Source organism: Oncorhynchus nerka, linkage group LG25 (genome assembly GCF_034236695.1).
Source record: "Oncorhynchus nerka isolate Pitt River linkage group LG25, Oner_Uvic_2.0, whole genome shotgun sequence".
NCBI classification, from domain to species: domain Eukaryota; kingdom Metazoa; phylum Chordata; class Actinopteri; order Salmoniformes; family Salmonidae; genus Oncorhynchus; species Oncorhynchus nerka.
Window position 1 is genome coordinate 45089271 of NC_088420.1, and position 12859 is coordinate 45102129.

At 43.3% G+C, this 12859-nt stretch overlaps 1 protein-coding gene across 1 annotated transcript; it reads right to left on the reverse strand.

Annotated features, from left to right (window-relative positions):
* Positions 1–492: 492 nt before the first annotated feature.
* LOC115109563 (cryptochrome-1-like) lies at positions 493–11230 on the reverse strand. The gene is made up of 9 exons (XM_029634579.2): positions 10646–11230; positions 7314–7422; positions 5909–6051; positions 5372–5645; positions 4729–5181; positions 4467–4618; positions 3956–4158; positions 3525–3644; positions 493–1512 (listed from the first exon to the last, which is right to left on the reverse strand). The coding sequence occupies exons 1-9, from the start codon at positions 10801–10803 to the stop codon at positions 1427–1429; spliced, it is 1698 nt and encodes a 565-aa protein (XP_029490439.1). The 5' UTR covers positions 10804–11230; the 3' UTR covers positions 493–1426.
* Between the last annotated feature and the right edge of the window lie 1629 nt (positions 11231–12859).

Here is a 12859-nt window from a genome sequence, read left to right on the forward strand (position 1 = left end):
TTTTTTGCTGAGTTTATATTGTAGCATATAAATAGGTCACAAAACATGGCAAAAATGTTTAATTACAGGAAATAAGCTGTAAAACTTTCCGGAATTTTGCAAACCTATCCTCTCAGCCTCATTGCAAAATGTGTAGAATAGCATGAAATTAGCTTTGAAACAGCAACATTTTCCCTCTGCCCTATGGAAATATGTGTAAAATAGAACATTTAGATACACATGTTACCATAGGCTAAAGAAAATGTTATATCATTGTAGCAAGTCACCCCCCAGACTATCCCTTGCTCAAACCTTGCAGGGGCCCAGCAGTCACATCAGGTCACATTTTTGGTATGACCATGGCCAGGTATCGAACTCACAACCTTCCAATGTCAGGCTTGACACTAACCACAATGCCACTGAGTTGGTCATTGAACTTAAGACAACCAATATTTGCATGTGCATGAAATAAGCAAACCATTACACTAAAATAAATATTACTTTGAGCCAGTGTTCATTTTTTTAACCTTTTACTACAGATACATAAAGAACAGTCAATTTGTCAGTCTTCACACACAAATAACAATTGGGTTACAAGAAAACAAAATCATGCTATATCAAATTATTACTGTACAAATTGTGAGCTGAATCACTCACACACACACTTATATACAGAAAGGGTTATATACTTCCCTTAAAACATTTACAAATGGTAATAAGAAGGAAATGTGTTTATAAAATGTATTATGCACTTCTGCTGCCTTTAAATGCTCCTCAGAACCTTTGATTTCTGAATATCCAACAGCACTTGAAGGTGGCATTATACCCTATAGAATAACTAGGGGCATTTGACCTGACAATTCCAGGTTGGGTAATCGTGTTATCAGCTTGAGGCTGATGCCATTCCCAAAGGCTAAGACTGTATATTATACTGCACATAGCATGCCCTCAGACTCAAACACAGCCACCACCCAGTGTTCTTTCAGCAAATATAACTTGTGCATCCATGTTCTTTGTATTAATTATAGTGATGCCAACATTTCTATTCAAGACAGTTTGGTGGTGTGCATGTTAAAGAGAGTCATCTTGTGAGACAGCATTACCTCCCTCTAGTAACACTGGGGACAGTGTCACTGTGGACTTGTGATTTGAGCTGTGGGTTTGAGATTCTCCACAGAGACAGAAGGTCACAGACCATTAGTTCTCTGGGCATCATGTGATCGGATGTTCCATTTAGCCAGCTGACTTCACAGAAAGCTGGCAGAGTTTGTGGAATGCTTGCAGCCTTCTCTCCTCCTCCATTCCTGCTGCTGCTCACATAACTGAGGTAGATGTGCTCCTGTAGAGTTGACAGAGTCAGGGAAGGAGAATGCAACGTTGAGGCGCTGGTCAATTCTGCTGGAGAGCAGAGTGGCTGGAATCCCCTCTTTCTTCTCCTCTTCAGGCACTAGTTGCTGGTCTGCCTCCGGGCCTTGTGGCTACAGCCCGGTGTGAGGTCCTCATTGCGACGCTTCACAACGACCTGTCCTCTGCCTAAATCAAAATCAATGATAATAGAAATCTTTAGATCATATACAGTTGAAGCCGGAAGTTTACATACACTTAGGTTGGAGTCATTAAAACTCGTTTTTCAACCGCTCCACAAATGTCTTGTTAACAAACTATAGTTTTTGCAAGTTGGTTAGGACATCTACTTTGTGCATGACAAGTCATTTTTCCAACAATTGTTTAGAGACAGATTATTTTACTGTATCACAATTCCAGTGGGTCAGAAGTTTACATACACCAAGTTCACTGTGCCTTCAAACAGCTTGGAAAATTCCAGGAAATGTCATGGCTTTAGAAGCTTCTGAAGGGCTAATTGACATCATTTGAGTCAATTGGAGGTGTATCTGTGGATGTATTTCAAGGCCTACCTTCAAACTCAGTGCCTCTTTTCTTGACATCATGTTAAAATCTAAAGAAATCAGCCAAGAACCTCAGAAAAAAATGTGGACCTCCACAAGTCTGGTTCATCCTTGGGAGCAATTTCCAAATGCCTGAAGGTACCACGTTCATCTGTACAAACAATAGTACGCAAGTATAAACACCATGGGACCACGCAGCTGTCATACCGCTCAGGAAGGAGATGGGTTCTGTCTCCTAGAGATGAACGTACTTTGGTGCGAAAAGTACAAATCAATCCCAGAACAACAGCAAAGGACCTTGTGAAGATGCTGGAGGAAACAGGTACAAAAGTATCTATATCCACAGTAAAACAAGTCCTATATCGACATAACCTGAAAGGCTGCTCAGCAAGAAAGAAGCCACTCCTCCAAAACTGCCATAAAAAAGCCAGACTACGGTTTGCAACTGCACATGGGGACAAAGAGTGTACTTTTTGGAGAAATGTCCTCTGGTCTGATGAAACAAAAATAGAACTGTTTGGCCATAATGACCATCGTTATGTTTGGAGGAAAAGGGGGAGGCTTGCAAGCCGAAGAATACCATCCCAACCATGAAGCATGGGGTGGCAGCATCATGTTATGAGGATGCTTTGCTGCAGGAGGGACTGCTGCACTTCACAAATAGAAGGCATCAGGAGGATGGGAAATTATGTGGATATATTGAAGCAACATCTCAAGACATCAGTCAGGAAGTTAAAGCTTGGTCCCAAATGGGTCTTCCAAATGGACAATGACCTGAAGCATACTTCCAAAGTTGTGGCAAAATGGCTTAAGGACAACAAAGTCAAGGTATTGGAATGGACATCATCACAAAGCCCTGGCCTCAATCCCATAGAAAATTTGTGGGCAGAACTGAAAAAGCGTGTGCAAGCAAGGAGGCCTACAAACCTGACTCAGTTACATCAGCTCTGTCAGGAGGAATGTGCCAAAATTCACCCAAGTTATTGTGGGAAGCCTGTGGAAGGCTACCCGAAACATTTTACCCAAGTTAAACAATTTAAAGGCAATGCAACCAAATACTAATTGAGGTTGTAAACTTCTGACACACTGGGAATGTGATGAAGAAATAAAAGCTGAAATAAATCACTCTACTATTATTCTGACATTTCACATTCTTAAAATAAAGTGGTGATCCTAACTGACCTAAAACAGACTTTTTACTAGGATTTAATGTCAGGAATTGTGAAAAACTGAGTGTAAATGTATTTGGCTAAGGTGTATGTAAACTTCTGACTTCAACTGTAATCTGATTATTTCCCTATGAAATTGGTTATGGAAAAATGCAAACATTTTTGGTACGCATCTGCTTTGACTAATACTTTCCATTTCTGATCGGTATTACTATTCTTATCTACCCTTTGTTCAATCAGGGAGGTCAATTAAAAGCCTATTCCAATCTGCAACCACTTATCATCCTTAGTAACATCAAGCCTGACAAGTACTATCACATGACACACCTTTCCCACCCATGCCACAGCCCACATCAGAGATGGATGAAGTCACAGTCAATCTCAGTGTAGATAAGATTAAGGTTAACACTGATCTTTGGAAAAATCCCAGTTTCTCTGTTGCAGTCAAGGAAGGAACTAAGGAGGTTACCTGCTTGAGCGGCTCCCTCATTCTGGATGTCTTCATGGGAAGGCCCTGGTATTGGACCCGTCATGACCCCTGCACCGTATCCACTGTCATTAGGATTGGCATGCACTGTCGCGAGCAGCCCTGTGAAATGGAGACAGAGTTGGACAGTCAGTCTCTACCGCACCACAGCCCCCTAGACAATCATTGATAATGGTAACAATACAGGTATAGAAGAAAATAAAGTCACTGTATTCACAATCAATTTCAAAGGAGGAGTGCTGATCCCCCCCCCCCCCACTTTTATTCATTATATTTAAAAGTCAAAACTTCTACTCCGTGACACTTTATGAATAGCTTATCATGGAAATTGTTAGTGTCTGAAAATAGCTGATTTGCAGCAGACTTCAAAGCGATTAGCTGTACATTAAGCAGGTCATGCGCTCTGTGCTCACCCAGGCCGCGGTAGCAGGAGAGCTGTTGGTAGATCTGCTTCATCCTCTCCACGTTGAGGCGGCTGGCCTCGGCGTGGTGCACCATGGGTTTGGGGTAGTGCACACCGATCACGCACTTGGACGCCTTCTGCACGCTCTCGGGTGCGTTCCAGGGGTCGTAGATGTACTTGGCCGGGAAGCCCTTCAGTATGGGAAGATAGCGCCTGGAAAAAACAAATGGAGAAAAGACAGTTAAAAAAAGGACCATGGTGACTTCTGAAATGAACAATAATGAAACAAATATCCCATGACATTTCTAGTTGGTACAGCATGGAAATCTCATTAAGACTCTATGGAGTGTATAATGAGCCATTGTAGTCTAGCAGGTCGTATACAAAATTGTTTTTCATGGTTTTCTGCATGTTCTACATGCCTTGTCACAGGCATGGTGAAATAAAACACTAAGGTCTAATACAGTGTACCACACTGGTTAAAATTAGCAGTGGACAACTAAGTGCAGGGAAGATCTTACCGTATGTAGTCTCCGTTGGGGTCTGTCCTCCTGCCGAAGCCCACGGGGCAGTAACAGTGGAAGAACTGCTGGAAGAAGGAGCTGCAGGAGAGCCACATCCAGCTGCCTGCATTCACACTCCAGTCTGCATCCAGCAGCAACTCCTCAAATACCTGACAGGTACAGAAACACACACGCTGAGATACAAACAGAACAATGAACAGTCATACATACATCAGATTTCCCCCTGTCATCTCCTCTCTCCCCCTGCCCCAGTATCTACCTTCATGCCCTCCTCCCAGCTGATCCACAGGTCTCCCCGGGTCAGGAAGCAGGCCACGGCGTGTCTGGCCAGGTGGTGGATCCAGCCCTCCTGCCTCAGCTGGGTCATGATGGCGTCGATCCAGGGGAACCCTGTCCTCCCCTCGGCCCACTTGGCCAGCGCCTCTGGGTTGCGGTCCCAGGGAATCTGCACGCACACAGGGTTGCCCTCCATCTTGTCGAAGCAGGGGTTGTTGGTGGCCGTGGTGTAGAAGAACTCGCGCCACAACAGCTGGCCATAAAGTGAGAGGGGCGGAGAGCTGTTTTTCTTCACCTTCCTGTAGAGGTCAGTGAGTTTGAAGTAGAAGAGGCGACAGGAGAGGCAGCCGAAGCGGAGGTAGGGGCTGAGGCCCGTGGGGCTGGCCAGCAGGGAGTTGGCGTTCATCCGGGGACGCTCAAAGTTGGCCACCCACGCCTGGAACATAGAGGGTTAGGGTTTGAGTCAGGACCCCAGTGGAACCTGTCTATCTCACAGGCACATGACACACTAAGTTCTAAAACGCAGTCACATTTTCATGAAGAAAACTGATTCCAACACAGGTACTGTATGTGTCCACCACACTGGTTCAGTAGTGGTGAGATATAAAGAAGGGACTCCTTCCCACCTTTCTCTCCAGGTGCCTCTCCAGGCGAGTGAGGGCCTCCGTCTCTCCCCCCGGCCATACTGCTGTAGCCAGGCCTTCTGTCTCAAAGCCAAGCTCCTCCAAGGACGGCACGCCAAACTTGTCGTCGTGGTCGTCACTGATGGGCGTGGCACACTTCCGCATGACCTCAGCGGTGATGGTCTCGGCGGGCATCTCCACGGCATCCATGTGACTTATGAGCACCTGGAAACGCTTGTAGGTGAGAGGGGACTGGCCTCCGTTCAGCTCGATGATCCTACAGAGACACATGGACAGAGATAGCGGAATTTAGTGCATCACATAAATTAAACTATAATGTTAGTGTTATGAATATGTTGCTAATACATCAGGTTTGCGTATTTGCGCAACTTGATGACTTAATAACAACAAGGTAATAACATTCTCATTGCTTTGACATGGGTTGTGTTCTCACAAGATCCAATATATGTCAGCCATGAACTACAGTAGCTAGATCTCCTTGACGGTGTGTGTGTACGTGTATCTGTAAGATTCACTCACTTGTCTAGGTCGTAGAGTGTGTGGGAGACTTTGACCGTGACTTCCACCCCGGCCTCGCTAGCCAGCTTTTGGATGGCGGCATCACGCTCCTTGCCGAAGGGCTCAGAGTCGTACTCGTAAGACAGCCGGCTAATCTGCCATTCCTCGGAAGTTGAGAGAGAGAGACAAGGTCAGACACGCCACAATCAGACGCCATGGTAAATAGGAAACCTTTACTTTGGTAAAGATCAAGAACATGTAGGAAGTGCATAGAAAATACCATGGAATTCAAATAGTACTAATGTTCACATACAGATCAAGTGAAGACTGAATACAGTGGAAGCCACTCCTCAGTAAAAGGCACCTCAAGGACTCTCAGACATGAATACAGTGGCAGGGACTGGGAGACTAGTCAGGATCAAGGGAAGATGAACAGAGCAAAGTACAGGGAGATCCTTGATGAAAACCTGCTCCAGAGTGCTTAGGACCTCAGACTGGGGTGGAGGTTCACCTTTTTATTTATTTTTATTTGACCTTTATTTAACTAGGCAAGTCAGTTAAGAACAAATTTTTATTTTCAATGACGGCTGTTAACTGCCTGTTTAGGGGCAGAACGACAGATTTGTACTTTGTCAGCTCGGGGATTTGAACTTGCAACCTTTCGGTTACTAGTCCAACGCTGAAACCACTAGGCTACCCTGCCGCCCCAGCAGGACAACGACCGTAAGCAAACAACCAAGACAACATGGGACTGGCTTAGGGACTAGTCTCGGAATGTCCATGAGTGGTCCAGCCAGAGCCCAGACTTTAACCCGATCAAACATCTCTGGAGAGACCTGAAAATAGCTGTGCAGTGATGCTCCCCATCCAACCTGACAGAGCTTGAGAGGATCTGCAGAGAAGAATGGGAGAAACTCCCCAAATACAGGTGTGCCATGCTTATAGCATCATATCCAAGACTTGAGGCTGTAGTCGCTGCCAAAGGTGCTTCAACAAAGTACTGAGTAAAGGGTCTTAATACTTATGTAAATTTGATATTTCATTCTCTTTTTTTCTTATTTTTTTGCAAAAATGTATAAAGACCTGTTTTTGCTTTGTCATTATGGGGTATTGTGTGTAGATTGATGAGGGGGAAAAACTATTTAATAAATTTTAAAATACGGCTGTAACGTAACAAAATTCGGAAAAAGTCATGGAGTCTGAACACTTTCCGAAGGCACTGTATATCAAGACATTTGAGACGATATGACACAGTGGAAGTATAGTACAGTAACTGACTAGTTTAATCCCACGAGACTGTATTTCTATGAGGCATACGTGTACAGTACACAGTGGCTGTGCAGTACTGTAAGTGTGATGGGTTAACTCTGATACGGTAGTGTGATGGTTTACTACTACAGTACAAGTGTGACAGTGTTAATTGTACCTTGAACAGCCTGGGGAAGACATCAGTAGGCTGGCCCCGGATGACAAACAGACGGGAGTGGAGCTTGCGGAGGCTGGCGTCTAGGTCCTCCAGACACTGGAGTAAGAACCTGGAATCAAACAGAGAAGATGATCAATGATTTGATCATATAATCAGAGAGGAAATCCTGCTCAGGATTCACAAAAAACCTGTCGCCTAGTTTTATTATGTTTTATGGTATTTAGTTTAGTCGTTATCCCAAGGTCACATGATGGATGTTCCAGCTCTCATTAGGCACGAGTGAACATATGATCCAGACATCCATCATGTGAGCCGTGGCTCAAATACATGTGGTATGTTGAGTTGCACCATATCAAAGGGCTTTACGTCATTGCAACAAAGCCTTTGAAGTGAATGTAAAGTGGTGATTGAATCAAAAGAAGGCTAGTGGAAAGGAATCACAATCATGGGAATGTCAGCTGCTTCTCTCAGTGCAGAGAGCTTTATGCAGGGAGATTCTATTGAGAAAACATGTCCTTCACCACCAGATTATAAAAGCACTGTAAATTTGACATAGGCCAAATCCTCTGCTGGTAGCCTATCATTTAAAACACCTAGTGGAAACATTGAGTGGAAGATCTGGCTGACTGAATGGAACATACTATGCTATGAGTAAGTCATGTAGAACAATAAGGTCTCTGTACCATCCCAGCCTTGTAGTATTTACATGACAACAGGAGGGCGCTCTCGGCTCACAGCAAAGTCCACAGTTTAACAAAACGATAGACAGCTCCATCAACTGGCAAAGCATGGCTAGTGGAACTACAAGCCCTCATTAGAATGTGGAGATTTTAAACTGTAATTCCGAGGTAGTGGGTACACTAGCATAAGTGACAAGCCTGGGCCAATGGGAAAGGACTGCTTGATTGATCCTCTACAAACAGCCCTACCTTAGACCTTCTCATTCTGCTGTCATATGATCCTCAAACTACATGGGAAGTGTTGACCACAAAATAATATTGACTCCTGCTGAAGCAAGCATGACATGAGTCATCATTGTATCATGTAGCCAATAAATTACTCCTTTGACTAGGCCTAATTTGTTATGACAACTTGGATATCAACCAAGTCAAGAGAGGGCGACTGTCTGAACGTTGTGTTCTGTGTTGGGTGACTGGACTGTCCCTTTAAGGAGGCATCAATTCATCCAGACCCTTATCTGAGAATGGTGTCCTCGTTTTGTGTTGCGGTCCTCCATTCACACAGTGAATGCTGTACTTGGAACTCGAATGAAACAGGTTTGGTAGAGCGTTTATCACAAGCAGCAGGGTTTAAAATATGATCTCTGAAAAGGTAATATAACCTATTATGCAACATATGACGACTAGCGGCCCTGCAAGCAATGTCATCATCATGCATACACTTGAACAGCAGGGTAATGCACGGTGACCACAAAGTGAACATTGCTGGGTATGCTAAATCCCATCTGAGACTCAGTTGTTCCACTCACCTGGAGCAGACTACACACACTGGGAACTTTATATTGACTAGGCCTAAAAATATTCTAGCAGGCTGGTGCTGGTCCCAGAGGAGAAGTGTTATTTCTTATAGCTAGGACAGCCTATGCCATTCTGTTCTGGCTGGTAAAGCTACAAGATGCTTACCTATTGCAGATTCAGTCTTCCCAGTCTGGTGCAGGTCTACAATTTTGTTTCTGGTGTCCTTTGACAGCTCTTTGGTCTTGGCCATAGTGGAGTTTGGAGTGTGACTGTTTGAGGTTGTGGACAGGTGTCTTTTATACTGATAACTAGTTCAAACAGGTGCCATTAATACAGGTAACGAGTGGAGGACAGAGGAGCCTCTTAAAGAAGAAGTTACAGGTCTGTGAGAGCCAGAAATCTCTTGCTTGTTTGTAGGTGAGCAAATACTTATTTTCCACCATAATTTGCAAATAAATTCATTAAAAATCCTACAATGTGATTTTCTGGATTTTTTTTCTCATTTTGTCTGTCATAGTTGAAGTGTACCTATGATGAAAATGACAGGCCTCTCTCATCTTTTTAAGTGGGAGAACTTGCACAATTGGTGGCTGACTAAATACTTTTTTGCCCCACTGTAATGTGAGCTGCCTGGCTCAATCACCGGCTAATAGGGCAGCTACTATAAGAGAAGTCTAGATCTCAGGAGGAAGTGGGGTTGAGCGGTGGGTTGAATGTAGGTCAAAGCTTCGAGGACTGGAGAGGAGAATGTCATAACCACCCCAATGACACAGTGCCCCATTTCCAATGCCTGCCCGCACTCAGCCAGGATGGGGAGGGGGACTTACATAATCCTTACTGCTATGCATGTTCTTAAACCCTGCTGAAATGTAGGCCTACTCTCCCGGTGGTAATAGAAACTACTGAGAATACCCTGCGTACAGGGATGTTTTCGACATGGGTAATGCAGTCAGGTCATTCTCCTCTTCTCCTGCTCTAAAACAGGAGGTTATTCCTTACATGAACATTCTTATAAGTGGCCAAACTAAAGCAGCATAGTATGTGGGATAAATGAAAGGGAGGGAATCCAAGGTAAATCAGTAATCAACCGTCCTTGGTGCCCTGGAATGCCCTTGTTTCCTGTGTGGCACACAGATGTACTTGTAATGCAATAATTGACAGTCAATATTTACTATAACTGTGTGCATAAGTGTGGTGCTAGGAAAGCCCTACTTTCCTGCCTAAGTGGTACACCACACCCACACACTAATGTCATTCATAACCACCTACAGCACTGGGATTCCTCCTTCTGGTGTTATGATAACCAAATCTGGGTTTTCCTTAACCTATTGACCAAATGTGCATAAGTGGCGTCTGGCATGCCCACAAGGTCATAATCTATCGAAAAGGAAACCATGATGGATCCATCAGAGCCCCTAGGCAAATTCACAAACGTGGCAATGCAAAAAGCAGGGACCTGTGTGACCTACATCTGCGGTAAACACATCCGTGTTGGGTGAGTGCAATACGAGCCACTCAATTAAAACACGTCCTCTAATACAGGGGTTCCCAAACGCTTTCTATGGGACACTGCTCACTCCCCTCATTGGTGGAGAGAATTTTGCAAGCTTAAAGCTTATTTCCTGCAATTCTATAAATGTTGTCATGGGGTGCAAATAAAATGTTGCAGTTAAACAAAAATACTAAATTAAATTTTAAAAACATTAGCTGACATGGGCTAGTTGATCTGGACATTTCTGACAAGTTATAAATATCTCTCTAATGTCTGCAATGACTAACATGACAAGAGGAACTGATGATGCACTACCCAATTTAGAAATTGCACCTTGTGCATTCTCCTATTAGGACCCCTACCTCCACCTGCTGATGCCCACGTTGGAGGACCCTGCAAACCAGGGGTCTAGGATGTAAACATAGCGAAGGGTGTCCGCTCCCTGGATCGACTCCTTTAGAGAGGGGTTGTCGTGGAGCCGCAGTCCCTTCCTGAACCAGTGGATCGTGTTGCCGACCATTTCACCTGCTGTCTATTCTAGTTATGTCCACGACTCGAGTCGTTGGTTATAGCGCTGATGTCAAAACAAAACGCGTAGGAGCTAAAACAATAGCCCTTGCATGCCCAAACTAAGTTTCGGTTCTGTCGCCTAGATGGTTTTATAATGTAATGTTATACTATTTTTTATATATTTGTATTAACCTGTTATAAGCGATGTTCGACCTGATGGCTAGCCTAGCAGCTCGAAAAATGTATAATTGCCTTGTCGTATCTTGCTATTTTCCAGATACGGAAGAAGAGCGAGTGAACTAAAGTACAGTAGGTAGAACGTTTTGATGAGAAATGAAACTGTCTTCCAGTATCACTCGAATGTATTTCCATATTATTCTAAGAAAATGTTCCCTGTTGAAATGAACTTTCTTTGACAACGGCTCCACCCAAAGAGGTACGCTGATAAGAATGAACGAATCTGATTGGTCAATGTCACCAGTTATGTAACGTTTGCTCGCTCACGTTTCGGTAGTGTGCTTAGTCCTATCTTATGTTTTTCCACAGGCATCACTTATACACGGTAAATATCCACACAACACACTATTTGATGTTTAATAAGTTATTTACAGATGACTTTAAACACCATAGTCTGAATATCGATCTTATTTTGGATGTTGTTGACAAAAATGTGTGCCGCCTGCTCGCGTCATGATTATTTACGCAGGACCCGGATGAACACATGTACTAGAAAAAATGATTATGCAAGTGTATCTGTAGGCCTAGTGGGCAACCCATCACCATCACACGTCTAAGCATGTGATGAATGTCAAATACTATCTGTCATGAGACTATGTACCACTATGTATTTACGTTAAAATGCCATCATTTCAAAATGGATTCAAACCAATTAACTATTCTTGCCTAGATATTATGCATGCCTACCAATGCAGAATTTCAGATGTGATCAGATTTCAATCAAAAACGTATCAGCAAAGATCATAAGGTAGCCTAAACACCTTAAAAGAAGCAACCAATTGTCACACAGTATTGCATTAGTAGGCCCTACACTTTAATTACATTGTCCTGAAGCATGAGGTGTGAAAACATCATGTGGATGATGATTGTGTGAAACAATTACAAACTGTAGGAGTTTTTATTCATGAGACAAGGGATGGGTGGGTAGTTGGATGATGAAACATGCAGTTTGAATAGCTATACACTAGATTGTAATATGCAATAACCATTTTTAGTAGCATACATTACACTGCGTATAGTATAGTTGATAATCATTTGATGAAGGAAAAGTTCAATGACAACATGACTGTGTGAACTTTGAATATGTAAAATAATAAAGGAATGTCTTTATAGTAGCCTAAGTCTTAATGTATGGAAATGTATGGTGAGACTAGATCTTTGACATAATGATAGAGGTTTGCAAACTGAGCACCAGGGTTCAGTGTTGCTCCAGGGATAAGCAGCACACAACTTCATCACAAAATGTACCAACAATACTCTCCTCAATCAAGTTCAAATCAATGTAATTTGTCACATACACAGTTTACAGCAGGTGGGAAAGGTGCAGTGAAATGCTTATGTGCTAGATCTTCAACAATGCGGTACATCAGTCAATAATAACAATAAAAAGAGTCAAGTAAAAAATAACAAGTAATAGAAGCGGTAGTATGCATTGTAATAATAGACTGTATAGAAATATAAAGTGGGTAGTAGTGTCTTGGTCGCGCAGTAGAATAAATAGTATATAATAGAACATCAGGGTTGACTGTTGTGTGTGTCTGAGTGTGTGTGTGTGTGTGTGTTCAATCCCACAGATGCCCCATATCAGGACCAATTAAAGTTAGATGAGAAATAGTCTATGTCCCAATTATGTCTCTTTCCTCCCAAAATGTGCACTTGTTTACTTCCTCTCGCTGATTTGAAAGGAATTGACTGGTATAAGAAATATGGTGGAACATTTGCCTGGCTACGCTTCCACATCGCTACGGCCAAGTGACGCTTCTCCACGATAAGTCTGGATTTGCCTCCCTCCCCGACGATTTTTAGAATGCAAAGGCATTCTGCCCGTT